The sequence below is a fragment of the Rhinatrema bivittatum genome, chromosome 19 (genome assembly GCF_901001135.1).
Source record: "Rhinatrema bivittatum chromosome 19, aRhiBiv1.1, whole genome shotgun sequence".
Lineage (NCBI taxonomy): Eukaryota > Metazoa > Chordata > Amphibia > Gymnophiona > Rhinatrematidae > Rhinatrema > Rhinatrema bivittatum.
In genome coordinates, this window is record NC_042633.1 from 24279011 (window position 1) to 24302463 (window position 23453).

The 23453-nt window shown below is 52.6% G+C and overlaps 1 protein-coding gene across 1 annotated transcript; it reads right to left on the reverse strand.

The window, feature by feature from the left end:
• Nucleotides 1–760: 760 nt before the first annotated feature.
• GYS1 (glycogen synthase 1) lies at nt 761–18158 on the reverse strand. The gene is made up of 16 exons (XM_029585066.1): nt 17662–18158; nt 15071–15252; nt 13899–14090; nt 13135–13323; nt 12860–13004; nt 12292–12409; nt 11864–11984; nt 11597–11703; nt 11061–11120; nt 10467–10545; nt 9555–9668; nt 9331–9457; nt 9069–9164; nt 2946–3109; nt 2547–2627; nt 761–2020 (listed from the first exon to the last, which is right to left on the reverse strand). The coding sequence occupies exons 1-16, from the start codon at nt 17777–17779 to the stop codon at nt 1709–1711; spliced, it is 2205 nt and encodes a 734-aa protein (XP_029440926.1). The 5' UTR covers nt 17780–18158; the 3' UTR covers nt 761–1708.
• Nucleotides 18159–23453: the final 5295 nt, after the last annotated feature.

The following is a 23453-nucleotide window of genomic DNA, read 5'->3' on the forward strand; positions in this document are numbered from 1 at the left end:
GAGATGGTTTTCCTTTTGTCTCCATGCCTTCAGGTCTCCCCGTTTTGTGGGTTTCTTTTGGCCTGGTCTGTCCATCTCATTTTCCCCTTGCGCTGTCAGAATCGTTTCTGCTTTCTAAACCAGCAGCTGCCAGAAGCCACTGAAATGCTGCTTTGATGAGAGCCAGAGTTTTGCAAGGGCCACCTTGCCTTTGCTTGCAGGAGCAGGAGTCAGGGATCCTGGGTCCTAGTCCCAGCTCTATCCCAGTGAGAGGGAGCTGCAGTCTCCCTCGTATGAGTCCCTGCTTGGCCGAGTACCTCCTCGCATCTAGAGCAGGCACTCATCCCAGCTCCCTTTCCTGCAGTAGCACTAGCCCCCACCCCACGACAGGTTAGATGCAGAGCACCTCTCCCTTCCCCCCCCCCCCCCACCACCATAGAAATGGGACTTCTCTGGCAGCTGCAGCCCTGCACAAGGAGGGGGGGGGGGGGGAGGCATGCGTGTATCTTTGTTTTAGGCCATGCCAAATGCCAGCTGAACCCTGTGACCCCAGCCTAGAGCTCCAGGCCATTCTTCTGCCATTGCCCCCCCCCCCTGCTCTCCCATGGGGCAAGCGGGCACCCCCCCCCCCCCCCGGGGGATAAAGTCCGATGGGAACAGATGAACCCAGCCCCACCCCCACCCAGACAGAGGCTGTGGAGAGAAACACAGGCAGGTAACCAACCAGAAAGCACTGAGCCAGCTTGTAACACGTATTCTTAAATAATTTTATTTTTCATTCCCCCCCCCCCCCACCAGATTTCTGTTTAACGGTGCCCAGGTCACCACTCAGGCAGTGGAACTGGGATACCAAAGCTTGCCCTGCAGGAAATCGTCTCTGGCCATGGAGGGGGGAAAAAGGCCCCAGCTCCTTTTACAGCATCCACTACAGCAGCCTGGGGTAGGATAGTGCCACAGGCTCCGGGACTCATCGACAGTGCAAACACAGCAGTGAGGGTAGCACAACCAGTGCCTCTTACCACCCCCCCAGCAGCCCAGGACCCTACGCCAGGCCACACACGAGTGCCCAGTGCAGAGACAGCAGCAAACGGGACTTCATCCACGCACTTGGATAGATGTAAACCTCAGCTCAAGGCACACCAGAGCAGCCATGGTGGAAAGGTAAGAACGCCACCCGCCTGGGACCACCTAGTGCAGCCTGGGCTCTGCCCCTCTCAGTCCCTCACCAAGTCCACCACCGCCTGCAGGTGCGTGCCCAGGCTGCACCCTCCCCCGCCGGTGGCCCTCCCAGCACCTCCACTGCAGCTCAGAAAGGGGGCACAGTTCCAGTCAACCTGCAGCACACAGACATCAGACCATGCATTGCAGTGTAGGCCCTGGCAGCCATCACTAAAAACCCCTTCTGTCGTCCCCCAGACCCAACCCATAGGAGAGAAATGGGATGGCAGGAGGGCAGAGGACAGGACTGAGAAGGAAGACCTACCAGAGGGAGAAAAGAGGCAGGGTCCACTGCTGCCCAGCCTCTAGCAGATGCTAGCTTGCTGAACAGAGCTTGGGTGACCCACGCCCAGAGGGTTTGCGCCAGGTGCAGAGTCCATGCCCGCAGAGCAGGAGCGTGGCTGCCTGGAGGGAGGAGGGGGGGGGTGTGTGGACAGCCTCAAACCCAAACAGAAGGGGGGGGGGTGAGTAGGGGCCAGGGCAAGTGCTGGCGTTGGGGAGCAGGTGAGGCCTAGTTGCGCTCCTCTGTAAGGGAGCTGGCTGCACTGCTGAGGTCGCTGGGGCTGCTGGGATTGGTGGGGGTACTGGCATTGCTGGAAGTGCTAGCATCGATCGAGCCCTTCTTGGAGCGCTTACGCCACTCCGGCACGTTGCCCACGGCCATCGCCGGGGGCTTGATGTTCTGGCGATCCTTCTCGGCCTCCTCTTCCTCGTCGTAGCGCTCATCATCCTCCTCCGTCTCACTGTGGTGGGGGCTGGAGTGGCGGGAGAGGGAAGGCGAAGGGGGGACAGAAGCTGGGCGGGGGTAGCGGAAGCCTTGGGCCTGGAAGAGCGTAATAAAAAAGAAAATAAGTCAGTAAGGATGACAAGGATTAGAACTGAGGCACAGGGAGATAAAGTGACTCCCCCAGGGTCACACACAGAGAGTCAGTGACAGAGCCGGGGATTAGAGCTGAGGCACAGGGAGATAAAGTGACTCCCCCAGGGTCACACACAGAGAGTCAGTGACAGAGCCGGGGATTAGAGCGGAGGGAGATAAAGTGAATCCACCAGGGTCACACAGTAGCCTGGGAATTAGAAGCTGGAGCTAATAGACAACCCCTCTTTCCCTCTGTCCACTTCTCCCTGCTCTCTGGGAGCCGCATGGCCTGGGACTGGGCAGGGTTAGGCTCCGGCCTGCTGGATTCCATCCATTTTCTCCCTTGCTTCCTCAGCCTGGAGCAGCTGCTCGTGGCACCAACCAGCAGCTCCACCGCCGCATGCGAGAGAGAGGGCCCCCCCCCCCAGCAGTAGGCTCGGGACAGGAGCGGCAACGTCTACCTCTCTTCCCTGCCCCCACTGGTACTTACTGCTGTGGGTTCGTGGGGCTCGTAGAAGAAATTATCAGGGAAAGCTTTGGCAAGTGCCATGTGCCGGGCGTACATGTAATACTGCAAGAGAAAGACAAAAAAAAAAAAGCAGGCATTGGTGACCACATTGCGGTTGACCACTTCCTACCTATCCTCAACCGTCCCTGCCCGGAGCAGCTGGGCAAGGACAGGGGATGGAAGGTGCCAGGGGAAAGGCAGCAATAGATCCTCGAGGGCAGGAGAATTCTCCCCCCGGGAGGGCAGTAAGGCTGCCGGCCCCTCGAGAGCAGCAGACTCTGTGGGCTCCGCCCAAAACATCCTGGACAGTCGGGAGAGACCAGGGTGCAACCCGCCCCCCACCCCCACCTTCCGCTGCAAAGCAGAAAAAGAACCCCTCACCCTGCCCAGGTACTTCCAGTCCAGCAGGTCTGACAGACGCTCGGTGCGGTTGCGCTGGATAATCCGCTGACGCCTCGACTGCTGGCAGAAGCTGTACAGGAAGGAGGTGAGCTGCGTGCAGGAGTCATCGAGCGCCCGGAAGCGCCGGTCTAAGATGTAGATTCCTGTGGGGGGGAGGGGGGAGAAGAGACAGTCAGCTTTGAGAGAGACAGACACACCGAGCTGCATGTGAAGAAAAGAAAGAGATACACCCCTGACCATGTCCAGGCCAGGGAGCGTCTCACCCTCTCCTCTCATCAAAGGCCTTGGCGACACCCTGTACTGTCAGGGGAGACCAGGCAGGAGCGAGAGACTCACGGGGAGCTGCAAACCCTCGGGCTCCGATGCTAAGCGTCCGGGAGATGTGCATTATCCGTAGGGATAGAAAAGTGGCTGGATAAAAACCATGCTTTATTGCAGTCGCTATAAAGATGAATACACACCAGCCATTTTTCTATCCATACGACTATACACTGGGGGTTCCTGAAGTAGTATTACGTATGCCGCAGTTCAGCCGCGCCAAAGCCCGAAGGGTTCATTCAGACTTGGTTGCTGTGTGAGCTTCCATCCATTAGGTGGCACAACAGACCAAGTGACTGTGAAACGATCCAACGGATCCTAAAACACTCGCTCCCCCGGGATAGCAATGGCTTTCTTTACTCTGCCTGGCTAATAATAGGTTTATGTCTTGACCACAGTCTCTGGCAACAGATCCCACAATAGAGCCTGATATAACTTTTTTCACTCCAGGCGCTTTCTTTGATCCGTTCTGAATCTGCTGCTCATTAGCTACGTGGGGTGTCCCTTGCTTTAGTATTATTTGAGAGGGTAAATAACCTTTCCCTATTAACCTGTTCCACCCCACTCCTGATTTTATAAACTTCTCCCATGTTCATAAGAACATAAGGCTTGCCATACTGGGTCAGACCAAGGGTCCATCAAGCCCAGTATCCTGTTTCCAACAGTGGCCAAGCCAGGTCACAAGTACTTGGGCAGGATCCCAAGAGGTAGATAAGATTCCAAGCTGCTTATCCCAAGAATAAGCAGTGGATTTCTGCAGCTCTACCTGAATAATTGTTAATGGATCTTTCCTCCAGGAACTTGTCCAAACCTTTTTTTAAATGCAGCTTTCACCACATCCTCTGGCAATGAAGTCCAGAATGTAATTATACATTGAGTAAAAACATATTTTCTCTCATTAGTTTTAAATGTATTACTCAGTAACTTCTTTGAAAGAGTAAACAACTGCTTAATGTTTACTCCTTCCATTCCACTCATTATTTTAAAAATCTCTATCCTATCTCCCCTCAGCCGTCTCTTCTCCAAGCTGATGAGTCCTAACCTCTTTACCCTTTCTGCAGAGGACTCATTCCATTCCCTTTATCATCTTGGTCGCCCTTCTCTGTACCTTTTCTAATTCTTGCTCTATCTTTCTTGAGACGTGGGGACCAGAACTGCACACAGTACTCAACCATGGATTGATATAGAGACATTATGATATTCTCTGTTTTATTCTCCATTCCTTTCCTAATACTCCCTAGCACTCTATTTGCTTTCTTGGCTGCTGCTGCTGCACACTGAGCAGAAGATTTCAACGTATCATCAAGGACAATGCCTGGATCCTTTTCTTGAATGGTGACTCCTAATATGGAACCTTGCTTTGCGTAACTATAATTTGGGTTACTCTTCCCTAAGTGCATCACTTTGCTCTTGTTCACATTAAATTTCATTCGCCATTTGCATGCCCGGTCTCCCAGTTTTGCAAGGTCCTCTTGCAATTTCTCAACTTGGAATAATTTTGTGTCATCGGCAAATTTAATCACCTCACTACTTGTTCCCATTTCCAAGCCATTTATAAATATATTAAAAAGCATTGGTCCCAGAATAGATCCCCGGGGCCCTCCACTATTCACCTTTCTCCATTGGGAAAGTTTACCATTCAGCCCTACTCTCTGCTTTCTATCTTTTAACCAGTGGGCAATCCACAATAAAGACACTGCCCCCTATCCCATGACTTTGTAATTTCCTAAGTCGTCTCTCATGAGGGACTTTGTCAAATGCTTTCTGGAAATCCAGATAAACTACCGGTATAATAACTGGCTCACCTTTATCCACGTTTATTTACTCCATGTAAATAATGTAGCAATAGAGTTACCATTGGGGGGGGGGGGGGGGGGAAGAGGCAGGGTATGAGGAAGCCAGCACCACTGGCTATCAAACCCTCCTAAAGGCCTGGGCAGAATCAAAAGAGCAGCCACCAATCCCCTGCTCTATCAGGTGGATTGTCCTCTGCATTCTCCTCATCTTTCTATCTTTATTTATTTATTTATTTATTTATTTATTTTTAAACTCCAGACTGCAGGTTTTACTCCTATCATCTGCTGGAGACAGTGTCAGTGAAACTCTCTGTCTCCATCTGCTGGCAGGGAGGCAAAACCCAGGAGTCTGGACTGATCTGAGGTATGAACAGGAATTTCTGTTTTATTCTTCATTCCTTTTCGGATCATTCCTAACGTTCTCTTTGCTTTTTCACCGCCGCCACCACGCACTGAGCACCTAGCGGGCTGCCCGCGATCTGTTCCGCTGCACGGACACCACCACAGAAAGAAAAAAAAAAAGAGAGATCCTCTTTTTCCTTTTTGTAAACTTTAAAGCTAAGAACACTTCCCTGAAGCTGGGCAGGAGGCTCCGGACCATCCTCCTAGGGGTGAGGAAACTGGCCAGTTATCCACCCCCGGCGGCGAAAAGGACCGAGCCAACAAGGATTCCCAACCCCCTGCTCGTCCACCTCAAGACCAGAAGGGATGGCCTCACCAGGACCTGCCAACCTCCTGGGAGGACTTCCTCTTCTTTCCTAATCTCCTCTCTAACTTAAAAAAAAAAAAAGAAAAAGAGGGAGAAAATATTAGTAAACTAATATTCAGTCTGCAGGTTTTGCACCTCCACCATCTGCTGGAGACAGAGAAAATACTGAGGGACTGCAGGCGGTGCACCAGGTTATGTGCCAGTGCAACTCTCTCTGTCTCCATCTGCTGGAAGGCAGGCAAAACCCAGGAGTCTGGATCGATCTAGGTGCATGCAGGGACATTGTATTTGCCATTTACATGCCCAGCCTCCTAGACTCCCAGAGTCCCTCTAATTCCTCCAGTTTTAACACCTTAGAATACTTTTGTGTGTCATTGGCAGATGTGACCGCCTCGCTTACCAATCCCTTTTCCAGCTCATCAATGAATGTTAAACAGCACAGGTCCCAGTAGTGACCTGCGGTCCTCCACTAATGACCTTGCTCCATCGGGAAAAGCTGAGCATTTAGTCCCACCCGGTTTCCTGTCTTTTAACCAGTTACCAGCCCACAACTTTTCAATTTCCTGACGTCTCTCTCGCTGGGGACTTTGTCACATGCCTTCTGAAAATCCAAACTACACTACATCTTAAGAACATAAGAAAATGCCATACTGGGTCAGACCAAGAGTCCATCAAGCCCAGCATCCTGTTTCCAACAGTGGCCAATCCAGACCATAAGAACCTGGCAAGTACCCAAAAACTAAGTCTATTCCATGTTACCATTGCTAAAGGCAGTGGCTATTCTCTAAGTGAACTTAATAGCAGGTAATGGACTTCTCCTCCAAGAACTTATCCAATCCTTTTTTAAACACAGCTGTACTAACTGCACTAACCACATCCTCTGGCAACAAATTCCAGAGTTTAATTGTGCGTTGAGTAAAAGAGAACTTTTTCCAATTAGTTTTAAATGTGCCCCATGCTAACTTCATGGAGTGCCTTTATCTACACCTTGAAAAATGCTTAAAAGATTAGCAAGATAAGGCTTCCCCTTGTTACAAGCAGGCTCCCCATTAACCAGGTTTATTTATATAGCCAGTGACTTGGCTTTTAAGAACAGTTCTACTATTTTGCTTGGCACCAAACGTCAGGCTCGCCAGTCTATAGTTTCCCGGATCACTCCGGAGCCCTTTTTAAAAGCTGGCGTCACACTGGCCACCCTCCACTCTTTAGGTATCCTGGCTGCTTTTAGCGAGAGGTTAGGGATTGCTAGTAATTTCCTGTTGAGTTCTTTTAGGACTCTGGGGCGAACACCATTAGGCCCTGGTGATTTGCCAAGCTTTAGTTTGTCAGTTTGATCTATGACATCCTCCATTATCCCACAGTTTTGTTTTGGTTGCTCAGAAATCGCCACCATTAAAGAATGTTTCCGGCATGAGAACGGCCCCACCATCCTCCTCAGTAAAGACTTCATTCAGGTTTTCCCTATTTCCTTGTCCTCTCTAAACACCCCTTTTATCTCTTGGTCAGCTAGAGGCCCAACTGAATCCCTCACAGGCTTTTTGCTTCAAATGTATTTGAACAAGATTTTATTATTAATGTTTGCATCTATGGAAAGCTTCTTCTCAACTTCTCTCTTACTACTGTTTTACATCTACCTTGCCAGTGCTTATGCTCTTATCTGCTTTCTTCGTTTGGGTCTGCTTTCCATTTTTTTGAATGATGCTCTTAGTTTTAACTGCCTCTTTTACCTCACCATTAAACCACATTAACTTATTTGCGCTTCCTTCCCTCTTTTTTTTCAATGCATGGAATATATTTTATCAGGGCTTTCAAAATGGTATCTTTAAACAACATCCACACTTCATGCAAACTTTTAGCATTTGCAACCATTCCTTTTAGGTTTTCTTTTTCTAACTAATTTCCTCATTCTATGCTACTGCAGCAGCTTTACTTAATGCCCTCCTTCCGGTGATTATATCACATTTAATTGCATTATGAGTGCTATTGCTCAGCGGCCCCACCACAGTAACCCCTTGCACCAGATCCACTCAGGATGAGATCTAAAGTAGCTGCCCATCTCATCGGTTCTAGGATCAGTAGCTCCATGAAACAATCATTTAAGGCATCAAGAAAACTTAACCTTTCTGGCTTGTCCTGATGAGAAATTTGATCCAATTAATATTGGGGTAATTGAAATCTCCCATTATTATTGTGTTGCCAGATGTATTTGCCTTTCTAAGTTCAACTAGCATTTCACAGTCTGTTTCTTCATCGTGGCCAGGTGATTGGTAGTATAAGAAAATTATTCCTTACCTGCTAATTTTCGTTCCTGTAGTACCATGGATCAGTCCAGATGGAAATTCCAATCAGAGAACTTACCCCTCGGAGAAAGGGATGGGAGAGGAGACAGGACAGCACTGCCTGCAAACCAATAGAACCTCCCTAACCTCCAACTTTTTTTTTTTTTTTTTTTTTAAATAACTTGATCCAACCTCAGAGAGAGTAAAAGTAAGAGAAATAGCAAAGAGAAGGAACTATCCTCCAGACAGGGGAAGCCAAGGTTCCCCTACTCCTATCTGCTGGAGTCAGAAAGATACTGAGGTCTCACAGAGGGTGCGCACTGGTTTATATGCCAGCACCCTCCGAAGCCTTGTCTGACTCCATCTGCTGGACGGGGGACATAACCCACCGTCTGGACTGATCCTGGTACGTACAGGGAAACACCCACTGCTGTACTCTTAACTCACCACACATGGAATTTCTATCCATAAGAATTCAAAACAAGTGTATTTTGTTTCCTGCAGGACTTATTCTGCTCATTACTATGCCATCTTTTCCATATAGTGCAACCCACACAATGTGATCTGCCCTGCCATGTCAATATAATTTTCACTGTGGTATCAGTGTCCCATTGGTTAATCTTCCTTCCACCACACTGCTGAGATGCCTAGAACCTCATACAATGCCATACATTCTAACTCTCCAGTCTTATCCACCAATCACTATTAGATCAATGGAGTGATGTCACAGAATTGGCTAATCTGACAGTTTGGTACCATGTATGGAGAAGTAGATAAGGACATTTGTGATTTGTCCCTGTATAAAACACAGAACACAAAGAATTCAGAACTTTCTCCCTCACCCTCCCGTCTGTAATACCTGCTGTAACTGACACATCCCTGATAGTATTAACGGGCCCAGTTAGTCTAAGACCACCATCTCCCTGTGATGCCTGATGGGGGAAGGAGCCTTGCTAATTAATCTGAACCTGCATTTCCTCAGGAGTCCTCCGACACTCACCGTAGGCCGAGGGGTCAGCGATGTGCTCCTCCATGAAACAGCCAAAGCCAGACAGGTTGGTGGAGATGCTGGGGATCCCCATCACAGTGCACTCAGCTGGGTGAAGGGGTGCGGGGAGAGGAGGTGGGAAAAAAAAAAAAAAAAAAGAAAATCATTTTCCCACCACATCACAGAGATAAGAAGGTGATGGGGGAAGGGAGGAGAGAGAGGGAGAGGCGAGGGAATGGATGTTTATGTTCCCTTTGCACGGCTGGTACCTTACCTGGCGTGTAGCCCCAGGGTTCGTAGTAGGAAGGGAAGACTCCCAGGTGACACCCCCGGACGAACTCCTCATAATCGACAGGCAGGAGCGGACTGGTAGACGAGAGGAACTCGGGGTGGAATATGACCTGTTCGATGGAAGAAAGGCCAAGTCAGCACGTGAGCGAGGAAGCCTGCACCCCCGGCACGGTCTGTTCTGGCTCCGTCCACCCCGTCCCCTCTCACCTTGATCCGGTCGGCACTGCTATTGAAGAGACCGATCCGCCGGATGGTGGTGAGGATGGAGTCCGTGGAGTCGTCCAGCATGTTGTGGGTACAGACAGGGGGGAAGGAGTGCCGCTGGAAGAGGAGAGTTTTAGGGTCAGTTCTCAGTGCTGCTTTCTTGCCTGGGAAGGAAGGCAGCTCTGAACTACAGGAGATCGTAACCATTATTAATTAGGAACCAGGGAAGACACCGTTAGCACTCTCAGATTCTTATGTAAGGGATGATGACTTTCGACAAAGGGGCAGAGGGATTTTATCACCTAATTAGGCTTTATCCACAGGGTACATTTTGTCAGGAGTTGGATTGTACTAATATGAAAGGGAAAAGGGAAGAACTGAGCCCCTCCAGCCATGTTCAGTGAAGCTGAACAGGAATCTACAGTCACCCAACCAACCAACCAGCCACTCACCTCACAACCCAAATAAGCAGCCACCCAATCAACCAACCACCAGCCAACAATCCCATCACCCAAACACTTAACAATGCAACCCACTCAACCAACCGCTAGCCAGTCACTCAACAACTGAAACACACAACCGCCCAACCATATATCTGGCCATATAACCAGCCACTCAATCAACCAACCACCAGTTATTAACTCAACACCCAAAACACTTGACTATATCGCCTATTCAACCTAACTACTAGCCTTTCACTCAATAGCCCAAACACAAAGCCATTCACTCAATAGGCCAAACATTTGACCATGCAACCAACTAATCACCCTGACACACTGCCACCATGTCCTCAAGCATGACATGCTACTCCTCACCAGCATGGAGACCCAATTCAGAGCTGGAGGGGTGTGAGCAATTTGTCTGTCTGTCTTGCCTAGTTTTTCCCCCACTTCACCCCAGCAAGACATGTCGCACCTGTGTTGCAAAGATGGCTCTCTTCATCATGGTGAAGTCTTCCTTGTCCAGCATCTTGTTCATATCTGGCAAGTTACCACTGCAAGAGAGAGCAGGACAGCCGAAGAGTCACGGCTTCCTACAGGACAGAGCTGTCCTAAGCTGTCCTTCCGGAGTGGGGTTGGAGGTTCCCTGGGGCAAGGTTATCCGTCCCATTCAGGGAGCAGTGTCTAATAGGGGGAACCCTTACATGCCATAGCTGGCATTATCCTAATGAGGGAGGGTCTCTTTGGGGGAGCCAAATATGTACGCCTTAATCTTCCTCATGCCAGGTGAAGAGAACCCACAGGACACTCAGGAGTGCTTCTCGTACCAGCCCTTTAAGCTTGGGTACCTGTCCTCGTCCCCACGTTTATTTCTGAGGAGTGTGGGGGGAGCCCTTTCCCAGGGCTCGTTCCCCCTAGAATAGAGGGCTGGAAAAGCTGGGAAGAGAAGCATGGAAATTGCATGAGAAATGAGTATGTTGGGTGGGCAGGTGTGGGGGAGTGAGAGGAGGACAAGGAAACCTGTATGCAGACACCCCCCATTCCAATAGGGGGCAGTGTTGACACTCACACCAGGAGGGATTCATACAGCTTCTTCCCAAACTTCTCCTTCACCGCATTGGCTGTATCCCTAATAAAAAGAGAGAGAGATTTTATGAATAAAGGAGGCGGAGGCAGCTTCACTGGTTCTTGTTGGTGTGAGGGGGATCGTAACACGGATGAGAGCAGGTGAGGAGAGAGGGGGCAGGTCCAAGATTTTAGACCCCAGGGTGGACAGCATAAAAACTCCTGCTTGGGCACCATTGCTTGGGGGGGGGGAGGGGGGGCTCACCAGCAGAGGGGGCTTTAAAGCTGCAGGGCAAAAGGTCAGCTGAGTCCCCAGTGAAGCAACAACACTGCTGGGCCCATAGCTCGGCTCCCGGAAGAAGTAACTGGCTCCATGCTGAAAGGGGGCCCTTGAAAGCGCACAGGCTGGAAGCAACCCAGGCACCCACCCAAGAGGGAGTGGGCAGGCCGTTATCCTGGGCCTCCTCCTCCCCCGCCACACAAGCCGGGTCATCACACAATGGTCTCCTCCCGAGAGAGCGCACAAGCAGGAGCACTCACCAGAGCTGTTTCCTCACAGCCTGTCCCTTGAGAGTCTCCACGTTGAAATTGTTGGTCCTGGCTGGCATGATAAAAAAAGCTACGACCGTGATATCACTCTGATTCACCTGCGGGAGGGAGAACAGAGCATCAGGGGAGCTTTGCAGGCCGGGCTCAGGACAAGAGCGATGTTGTCCATCTCACCCCCTAACAGGGACATCATCTCTGTCTGCCCCACCCCTCTTACAGAGTCCTGCGTCTTGGTGCCCGTTCTCCCTCCCTTCTCACCCTCAGCAGGTAGTTGAGACGGGCGAGGGCCTCCAGGAAGATATCGGCCCCTTTGTTCGAGAACTCGTAGCGTCCGGCGATGAAGAAAAACAGGGTCTTATCCAAGTTGAAGTCCAGGTGACTGTGAAAGGGAGAGAGAGAGAGAGAAGCAGCTCTCAGGCCCCCGTAGCATTTATCACCCCAATCCCTCCCCTCCCCGCTGCAGGTTCTCTGCTGGATGCTGGGGATAACAATCCGCCATCCCGCGCTGCGAAAGCACGCGAGGCACAGACCCGGGAGAAGGCGAGACAAGGGGGCCAGGCGAGCCCATTCCCACCGCAGAGCCGCGGGCCTCAAAGACACAGCGCACTGCTGCCGCCAGCCAGCGCGGGGCTGGAAGGCGCGGCCCCGCGCCAGCGAAGGTCAAGAGACCCGCAACCAAGCCTCACCCGTAAAAGTGGCCCCGAATGAACTCCTGGATCCGGGCCTTGCTCTGAGCGTGCAGGTTCTGGAACTCGTGCATGGCAGAGAACTTCTTCACATTCAGACCGTTGGGCGTGACCACATCTGGGCAGAGAGGGAGGAGAGACACAGACACGTGGGTTACCCTCCTGGCCTGCTCAGAGAGCTAGCAGCCCTCATCTACAACTCAGGAAAGGCCGGAGGCTTCTCTTGTTCGGGTCACAAATCAGATGAGATACAGGTTTTATTATTATTATAGACTGACGGTTTTCTTCTAATTCTGTGTCTATTGGGCCCGAAGGAAGCTCAACCATGCCAGGAGCTGGGAGAGCAGGGACAGGAAGGGTTATGGAAACCCCATCCCAGAGACCCCCCCCTTCCATGACGATTAAAAGCATTTCATTTTAACCCTTCTGAACGCTCCCATCAATAATTTGCCGCTCCCGCTCCCCTGGCCATGCAAGTTTCAACTCTGGAAGCGTCCTCGTGAACATCCTCCAGCAAACCATCCCCCAGGCTGGTGAAGACTCTCGGTCAACCCCGCCCCCTTCTCACCGGGCTTGCGTTTCAGGAGGTGCTCCGCCTCCACGGCGGTGATCTGCGACACTGTGGTGAAGACATGCGTGCACTGGACAGCTGCTCGCTCCATGCAGTACCTGTGATAGATCTGTCGGTCTCCTGCCTCCTTATCAACATTAAACTGCAGGGGGGTGGGGGGCACAGAAAATGGAGCATCAGTAGAGACGAGGATGGCACCCACCAGATCCCCAAAGACGCAGAGCTCCATCCCGTCGTCTGCCAGGCCGGCGGGGGCTAACGAGAGGACTTACGTTCTGCAGGTTATTGTAAAAGTCGACGCTGCCGGCACACAGGTAGCGTCCCAGAAGCGTGGCGTGGGTGGTGAAAATGGTAGCCACCGGAAGCTTCCGGATCCGACACAGGCAGAGGCCCACGCCGGCCAGCCACTCGTGGAAGTGAGCCAGGATGAAGGGCTTGTCATCTTCACTCTGAGCTGCATACTGGAAATGCAACAGGACAGTTTGAACCGGCCTTAAGTCCGCCTTCTACCAGGCGCAGCCGAGTTGGGACTCCTGTGACCAGGAGGGCTGGGCCAGGTTATTCACGTGGGCACACCATGGCACGTGCCTTGGCAGTGCCCGCTTCATGTACCAAAACCAATTTCTCAGCTGGAAACACAAGACCAGGGGGGACAACACACGGCAGGAAGGGTTGACGGGCAACCTCTCCTTGGCAGAGACAGCTGGGGGGGGGGGGGGGGCGCAAAGGAGACAGCCTTGGTGTCAGCCAGAATGACACAATGCCCACTTCCTATAGCTATATGCCAACCGCTGCTGCTGTGCAACTTCCCTCCTGAGAGATGATTAATGCCCTCCTCTGGCTGACAGCAAGGACCCTGGGGCTAGGGAGGGGAGGGAAAGCCTGGGGAAATACAGGAATCCGGGCCTGGAGGGAGGGGGGGGGGTGCAGTACGGGGCCAGGAGAGAGATGAGCCCAGAGCCTGGGAAGCCCAGCAGGTCTAGGGGAAGTGAGGCAGCGGAGTCGGACGAGACGGACGGACGGACTCCATACCCACCTCTCCCAGGAACCAGGCGGTGAGGAATCCGAAGAGCACTGCATCGTTGGCCTCGCGGTCGTACCAGGGGATGCCGATGGTGCAGCTGTCCCAGAACTCCGTCTTCCAGTGGTCCAGGTTCCAGGCCGTGGCTGCGATGTCAATCAGGATCACGTAGGGACTGCCCTCGATGAGCCAGCGACCAAAGTACAGCTGCCAGCACCCAGACCGGGAGAGAGGGTGGAGGGGAAAAAAAAAAAGCCTTCAGATCCCAGCCAGCCCCCCCCCCGGTCCGGAAGAGGGAAGGTCTGCAGTGGCCCCTAGGAGCTGCCGCAGTACCCTGGCCAGGCCCCTTCCTGGCGGCATTTTTAGAGGAAGCCTGGGGCCCCTACACCAAATCAGGGGTGGCAAGAGGGGAAGGCCCTCCCAGAGAGCTGGAACCTTGTGCTGACGGGGGGGGGGCATAGAGCAGGTCACAGCTGGACGTCCGGCAGCTGGGTCCCATGTGCCAGTCTGGGGTGGGGGGGGGGGGGCCTGGCAGAAGCCTGGGGCCCCCCCTGGCTTGCCTGAAGGGACCCGCTGGAGCCTTGCTATTGGAGTGTGGGGGAAGAGGAAGGCGGCCTGGCGGGATGTGCGCCCGGGGCCCCTTTAGACTGGCTGGGGCCCCTGTATTAGATCAGGTAAGTGTGGGGGGGGGGGGGGGAATATGGTGGCCTGGCAGCACATCGCAGACAGAGGCCTGGGGCCCCTGGGTCCTTTTGGGCACAAGATGGGGGGAGCCACTAAATGAGTGACAGCATAGAAAGCAAGCTGATTTCATCCTGCCCTGGGCGGGGTATATCCAAGAAGCTTCTGACTAGCTGAGTCACGTCCAGGCCTCCCCTCTTGCTTTGCTACCTCGCTGGCAGCCCTCCACCCCAGTGGTGGTGGTGCTGGTGGGGGGGGGGGGAGTGGAAATAGCGTAGGGGTGGCAGGCTGACCTTTAGCAGGGACGCTGTGCAGTAACCAGATCCCTGGCTCACGCGCACTGCCGCTCACCAGCCGGCTCTATATTTAGGAGCTCCCCTAGATAGGGACGGGGCAGCTCCTGCCCCTGTCCACACTATGGCTGGGGGCAACGACAGGGGAAGCATCCCAGCAGGGACAGAGCACAGGGGGGGGGGGGGGGGGATAGGCCCCAGGCCTGCTCTTACCTTGCAGCCCTTGGAGTTCATGGCATCCAGGGTGCGCCTGATAGCCGGGTTTGGGGCCTCAATCAGCTCCACCTGGGTCCGCACATTATGCTCAAAGTAAGGGCCGATCAGGAAGTAGTTCTCCCCCCACTCGTCCGAGGTGATCTTAGCCTTCGTCTGGATCACAGTGTAGATGCCACCAACTGGGAATAGGAGGGCCGAGAGAACAAAATAGGAAAAGAAAAACACTTTGCACATCCCTGCACAGAACACTGCTGGAGTCCCCTCTCTGACACTGGGACGGGACACTGCCGGGAGGAGGCTCACACTGCCTCTCTGACACTGGGACGGGACACTGCCGGGAGGAGGCTCACACTGCCTCTCTGACACTGGGACGGGACACTGCCGGGAGGAGGCTCACACTGCTGGAGTCCCCTCTCTGGCACTGGGACGGGACACTGCCGGGAGGAGGCTCACACTGCTGGAGTCCCCTCTCTGACACTGGGACGGGACACTGCCGGGAGGAGGCTCACACTGCTGGAGTCCCCTCTCTGGCACTAGGACAGGGCACTGCCGGGAGCAGGCTCACACTGCCTCTCTGACACTGGGACGGGACACTGCCGGGAGGAGGCTCACACTGCCTCTCTGACACTGGGACGGGACACTGCCGGGAGGAGGCTCACACTGCTGGAGTCCCCTCTCTGGCACTGGGACAGGGCACAGCCGGGAGCAGGCTCACACTGCCTCTCTGACACTGGGACGGGACACTGCCGGGAGGAGGCTCACACTGCCTCTCTGACACTGGGACGGGACACTGCCGGGAGGAGGCTCACACTGCTGGAGTCCCCTCTCTGGCACTGGGACAGGGCACTGCCGGGAGCAGGCTCACACTGCTGGAGTCCCCTCTCTGGCACTGGGACGGGACACTGCCGGGAGGAGGCTCACACTGCCTCTCTGACACTGGGACGGGACACTGCCGGGAGGAGGCTCACACTGCTGGAGTCCCCTCTCTGGCACTGGGACAGGGCACTGCCGGGAGCAGGCTCACACTGCTGGAGTCCCCTCTCTGGCACTGGGACGGGACACTGCCGGGAGGAGGCTCACACTGCTGGAGTCCCCTCTCTGGCACTGGGACAGGGCACTGCCGGGAGGAGGCTCACACTGCCTCTCTGACACTGGGACGGGACACTGCCGGGAGGAGGCTCACACTGCTGGAGTCCCCTCTCTGGCACTGGGACGGGGCACTGCCGGGAAGAGGCTCACACTGCTGGAGTCCCCTCTCTGGCACTGGGACCGGGCACTGCCGGGAAGAGGCTCACACTGCTGGAGTCCCCTCTCTGGCACTGGGACGGGACACTGCCGGGAGGAGGCTCACACTGCTGGAGTCCCCTCTCTGGCACTGGGACGGGGCACTGCCGGGAGCAGGCTCACACTGCCTCTCTGGCACTGCGACGGGGCCACTGCCGGGAGCAGGCTCACACTGCCTCTCTGGCACTGCGACGGGGCCACTGCCGGGAGCAGGCTCACACTGCCTCTCTAGCACTGGGACGGGGCACTGCCTCTCTGACACTGCGACGGGGCACTGCCGGGAGCAGGTTCACACTGCCGGAGTCCCCTCTCTGGCACTGGGACAGGGCACTGCCGGGAGGAGGCTCACACTGCCGGAGTCCCCTCTCTGGCACTAGGACAGGGCACTGCTGGGAGCAGGCTCACACTGCCGGAGTCCCCTCTCTGGCACTAGGACAGGGCACTGCTGGGAGCAGGCTCACACTGCCGGAGTCCCCTCTCTGGCACTAGGACAGGGCACTGCCGGGAGGAGGCTCACACTGCCTCTCTGACACTGGGACGGGACACTGCCGGGAGGAGGCTCACACTGCCGGAGTCCCCTCTCTGGCACTGGGACAGGGCACTGCCGGGAGGAGGCTCATACTGCCGGAGTCCCCTCTCTGGCACTAGGACAGGGCACTGCTGGGAGCAGGCTCACACTGCCGGAGTCCCCTCTCTGGCACTAGGACAGGGCACTGCTGGCATCCCCCTCTGGCTTTTCCATTTAAATTCTGCTGAGAATCAAACTCTACTATCCACACCACTGCCTTCCCGCAGGGTCTGTTCTCGGCTTTCATCTGCTCTACCTGTAACAGCAAAATACTGGGTGCAGAGAAAGGGTAAAGCACTGGAGACAGGAAAACCAGTTGTGCCTAGTCACACCTGGTAGGGTGTAGGGGCCCGAGCTCCAGCATGTGCACCTCCGAGGAGAGCATAAATGTCCAACTTCCCTATGATGTGATAGGTGCAAAAGATCTACAGGATCCATAACCACGTCTCAGCATTATGCCCATATCACCAGAAATCTCTACCCCTACGTCCTCCTTCACAAGTGGGACCTGCACCCCATCCCCCAATCTGAGACAGTAATAGTGCAGATACTCCCCATCCCAAGACAGTAATAATGCCTCAACTCCAATCTAAGTAATAATGCAGATACTCCCCATCCCTGCAATCTAAGAGACTAATGATGCAAATACTCCCCCACCACCAATGTAAAACCCTAATAATGAAGATATTCCCCTATTCTTGGCATCTACACCCCCTCCTCCTTTCCCTCCACTGACCTTTGTTGGCCACCTCCCAGGCCACCTCAAAGAGCACGGTGTTCTCCAGGTCCAGGTCATCGTCCCAGTCCTCCAGGCCAGTCAATGAGGTGACGGACAGGCTGCGAGCCAGGGGCATGGCGGCGGATAAGCCCTTGCCTGAGACCCTAGAGAGTCCGAGAGGGGACAGAGGTAGAGGGAGAGAGGGACAGAGACCCTCTTGGACCAATACTAGGGGAAGGGGGTGGGTGGGTACAGCTCCTCTTGCACTAGTGTCAATGGGGAGTGGAGGTGTGCAGGATCCCTCTTGCACTAGGACACTAAAATCGGTGAGGGAGAGGGCCCTTTTCCACTAGACTCAGGGAGGTTTATTGCTCCTCTGTGCACTGTCAGTGGAGGGGGGGGAAGGGGTCCTTGCACCACAGTCAGTGCAAGGTTAGGACCCTCTTGCACCCGCGTCCTTGCAACGTCCCAAGCTCCTCTCCCAGCTCTCTTAACACGGCCGCAGCTACACTGTAACACTGAGCCCAGCGTTACAATGTAACCATCCAATCACAGCTCAGCGATGGGGCGGGGCCTCGGGGAGCCGCGCCCGCCACTGACTTCCCGCCAAGCCCATTGGCTGCTGGTTCCTCCGTCAGGAAGACTCCCACAGATACGTCCCGTCGACTTTGGATTGGCTGCCGCCGCCACCGCTCATTCACGCCGCCGGGCTGATTGGCGGCAGGCTGCCGAAAGGTAGGCCTGAGAACCGCGCGGTGGGCCGAGCGCTGATTGGCTATCAGGAGGTCGAAGCTCGATCGCGGTTGGCCAGAGTCAGCGTGCCCGGCGTCCATGGCCGAGAGTGTTGATAGATCATGGGCTGGCGCGGGGTAGGCGGGGCGGGAGGCGCATGGACTACGTGCAGCCAGGGAGGGGGTAATTGTGCAAGAGCTGGAGAGAATGGTAGGGGCGTCAAGGGAGCGTGACGTCATTAGGGGGGGGGGGGGCGAAGATTCTTGTGCAGGTTTGGAGATAGGGCATGACGTCGTGGGGCGTAAAACCGTATTTGCACGCCGGGCGGATAATAAGTGGCTGTTCATCGCAGGCCCGGAAATAAAGGTTAACAAATAGAAACCGGTTCCAAGGCGGCTTTTCAAGGTCACGCAAAGCATGCACATTGCGGAGCACGCGTATGTAAAGATATGTGATGCATATTCATGCTGAGGTCCCGAGGGATCGGCTCCAGCCCCCGCAGGCGACCGAACCACTTTTTCAATAGGCAAAGCATAGCTATTGCCCCCCGATGCGTATTCATAGCGGAGAGTCCCGCCGTTTCCTGGCCTCCCCCATCAGCCTAATAAGTGGAAACCCTCCAAGAAGCTGATGCTCGTGCTTACAGCGGTGCACACGGGGCCCAGATTACATAAGATATGGCATACTGGGTCAGACCAAGGGTCCATCAACCCCAGTATCCTGTTTCCAAGAGGGATCAGGCCAGGTCCCAAGTACCCAAACATTAAATAAACCTCACAGTACTATTGTTTAATTAATATTAATAAAATTAATAAAAAATCGCAGAGATCACATCTCCCCCATCTTAAAGAACCTACATTGGCTGCCAATAAACTATCGAATCTTACACAAATCCCTTACCATAATCCACAAACAACACCTGTTGGACCTCCAATTCCCCCTCAAACTTCATTCCTCATCCAGACCCATCAGAGAATCATACAAAGGATCTCTCCATGTACCTCCTAACAAAACTTCACGCCACACCGCAACCAAAGAAAGAGCATTCTCGATAGCAGGTCCCTCTATTTGGAACAATTTACCTCAGGAACCCTGCCTACAAACATTTCGAAAAAAACTTAAAACCTGGCTATTTAGCCAAGCTTTCCCTTAATCTATTCACTTTCGGAACTCCACATCTCAAGCCTACAGGACAACTTACATAGTGATACCCTTTTTATCACAATGGTTATCCCTCTGTCATTCTCTTTCTTCTATTCCCAAGTTCGATCTCCTTGTTATATGTAACTTTTTTACCTCCTCTGATTATTTTACTGTTAAATGATTGATAATAATGTTTTTTTCCCCTTGTTCCATGTAAACCGATTTGATATGACACCTGTCATGAAGGTCTGTATATTAATTAATTAATTAATTGCAGTTTATGGATTTTTTTTTTTCCCACACGGAATCTAACCAAACGTTTTTTAAACCCAGTTGCACATCCTCTGGCAATGAATTACAGAGATTAACTATATGATGAGTGAAAAATAATTTTCTTCCATTTGTTTTAAATGAGCTACTTGCTAACTTCATGGAGTGGCCCCCCTCCTCCTATTCTGAGAGAGTAAATAACTGCTTTATATTAACTTGTTCAAGTCCTTTCTTGATTGTGTATCATAGCCTCCTCCCCCCAAATCTCTTCTCCAAACTGAACAACCCTAATTTCCTTAGCCTTTCCTCATAGGGCAGATTCTGTGCCCCTTATTTTGGTCACCCTTCTCTGCACTTTCTGCAGTGCAACTATATCTTTTTTGAAATGCGGTGACCAGAATTGCACACAGTATACAAGATGCAGTCTCAGCCTGGAGTAATAGAGAGGCAGTTTGACAGCCACCATTTTATTCGCCATTCCCTTCCTGCTAATTCCTAACATTCAGTTTGCTTTCTTGATGGCCACAGCACACTGGGCCAACGATTTCAATGTGTTATCCACTATGACACCTAGATCTCTTTCCTGGGTGGTAACTGCTAAGATAGAACCTAACATTCAGGTCAAAACAGTAAAGTGCGGCCGCGGTTACCCTGCTTCTAACCCGCTTTCTACTCACTTTTCGGCCGCGTTAGTCCAACCCGCGATACACTATCCCCTTTAACCCATTCTTACCGCCTCTTTAAATCACCGGGTAACCTCTTCCGCCCGCGGCATATATATTAGATGTAGACGATCGAATTAGCTATTCCCTCCCATACAGTAACGCGCGCCCCAACTATCGCTTTTTTAACCTGCAGTTTTGCCGCGCGTTTAACCTGCTAACTTACCGCTTACCCTTACCCCTGCGTTAGAGGCAGGGGTAAGGGAAACGGTATTCCCTATATGCACTATTCCCTATATGCATCACTTTGCACTTGTCCATGTTAAAATTGGGTCCCCCTGCAATTCATCATAATCCGCTTGAGATTTAACTACTCTACATAATTTTGTCATCCGTAAATCTGATCACCTCACTCCTTATACCCTTTTCCAGATCATTTATAAATATATTAAAAAGCACCAGTCCAAGTACAGCTTCCTAAGGCATGCCACGGTTTATCTTTTTCCACTGTGAAAACAGACCATTTAATCCTCTTCTCTTGTTTCGTCCTTTAACCAGTTTGCAATCCATAAATGGACATCACCTCCAATCCCATGACTTTTTAGTTTTGTTAGAAGCCTCTTATACCGAAAATAACCAGGGGAAGAGGGGCCACACCAGGGCCCCAGCCTCCAGCCCACGGCAAGAGCTAGAGGACAGTTCATAGCATTACAAACAGAAAGAGCAATTTTTATGTCATCTGTAAGAGCTTCCCTTGCTTAACTACTGATGATTTTAAGTTTGGTTGGGGGCAAGGTACCATTGATTATAAATCAGACACCCCCCACCCATGCAGCTATCCCACCCCACTTCAGTAGTACTAATACTTAACATTTCTATAGCACTACAGACATACACAGAACCATACAAACATACAAAAGACAGTCCCTGCTAGGTAGAGCTTACAACCTAATAAGAAACATACATACAGGGCAAGAGACTTGGGGTATTTCATAATGCAAGACAGTGGTAGAAAAGAAGGTTAGGTACAAGACTAAAAGCAGACATTCAGGCATAAGATTTAAAAGCAGTTTCAAAAAGGTGTGGCATAAGCTGGGATTTAAACATGGCAAGAGGGAGCAGGACGCACCACTTCAGGCAAACTATTCCAAGCACACAGCACAGCCAGCTGGAAAGCACGGAGTCAGGCATTTGCAGCCCAGGAGAAGGGCACAGATAGGAGTGACTTATCTGACAAGCAGAGTTCACCAGGAGGCGGGGAAAGAGAGAGAGAGAGAGGCGAGGTAGTGAGGTGCTGCAGAGGGAAGGCAGTTGTAGGTTAGAAAGAGGAACTTGAACAGTAGGTGGGAGCCAATGCAGGGACTTCAGAAGAGGAGTTGTGTGAGCATAGCAACTTTGGCAAAAGATCAGTCACGCAGCTGAAGTTAGGATAGATTGCAGTGGGGAGAGCTCGCTCTCTGGGAGACCTGTGAGGAGCAGGTTGCAATAGTGTAAACGGGAGGAAATGAAAGACTGGCTAAGGGATCCGGTAGTGTGTTCAGAAAGGAAAGGACAGATTTTGGCAACGTTATAGAGCAGGAGAGAGGGGACGCCAAGAAATTATTTAATCATTTTTATTTTGATGTTGAATTTAAATCCAGTCCCCTTGCAAGGCAGGAGACCAAAGGAGCACAGCTGACACTGCTGTGGCCTTGGACTGGGATTTACACCTCTGGCACCCACACGCAATACTCAGGATCAGATGGCACAGCTCCAGCTCCCACCTACGCTTTGGTTGTCGCCATGTCTGCTTCTTGGCCCTGGGCGCGGAGACAGATCACAGCCAGGGGTGGAGGGAAAGCAACGGAAAAGCAGGCAGGTGGGGGCCCCTTCCTCTGCACACAAGGTTCCACCTCAAGGTTTTTCCAGCCAGGTGGAATCAGCACCGTCTGCCTTTAACCTCAGCTACAATTAAACTCTGGAATGTGTTGCCAGAGGATGTGGTTAGTGCAGTTAGTGTAGCGGTGTTTAAAAAAAGGATTGGATAAGTTCTTGGAGGAGAAGTCCATTACCTGCTATTAAGTTCACTTAGAGATTAGCCACTGCCATTAGCAATGGTTACATGGACTAGACTTAGTTTTTGGGTACTTGCCAGGTTCTTATGGCCTGGATTGGTCACTGTTGGAAACAGGATGCTGGGCTTGATGGACCCTTGGTCTGACCCAGTATGGCATTTTCTTATGTTCTTACAAATGGGCAGCAGCAGAGGAAGTCCATGGCATCTCTTCTTATTACAGTACCGTAGGGCCTGCCCCCTACCCCACCTCCCATCTAAGGATCAGAGCCAGTCCGAGGGGATCAGGCACCCTAGGCAAAGCTTCAGTTTTATACGTCTGCCGATCCAGTGGCAGACCTTGCACAGCATCCACCCTCACCTTCGGCCAAGTTCTGCATCCCTCTCACTTTGCGCCCATGTCCACCGTGCCCAGTATATTCTCTCCAGCATTTCCCCTTCACTCCAGGCATTTTGCAATACCCAGCATCTTCTGTCTGCACCCGCTACCTGACCAAAATCCTCGCACCGGATCTTCCTCACCTGTTCAACGCCTTCTCCCCACCACTTCTCCATGCACTCTGCTTCCTGTCCTGTCTCTTAAAAATCTATACTTTATAAGTGGGTAAGCAGCATTTGAAATTTTCCGGGGGGGGGGGGGGGGGGGGCGGGATTTCCACTCTCAAAATTGTGGTACCTTAGCTGACTGCCAGTTTACCTACTGAAAGCTGCCCTAAGGATCCTCTGTGCTTATCTTGGCTTTACCCCTCCATAGCGAAGGCTGTTCCTGTGCTGAGCTCAAGCTTTACCCCTCACCCCAAGGATCCTCTGTGCTTATCTTGGCTTTACCCCTCCATAGCGAAGGCTGTTCCTGTGCTGAGCTCAAGCTTTACCCCTCACCCCTAAGGATCCTCTGTGCTTATCTTGGCTTTACCCCTCCATAGCGAAGGCTGTTCCTGTGCTGAGCTCAA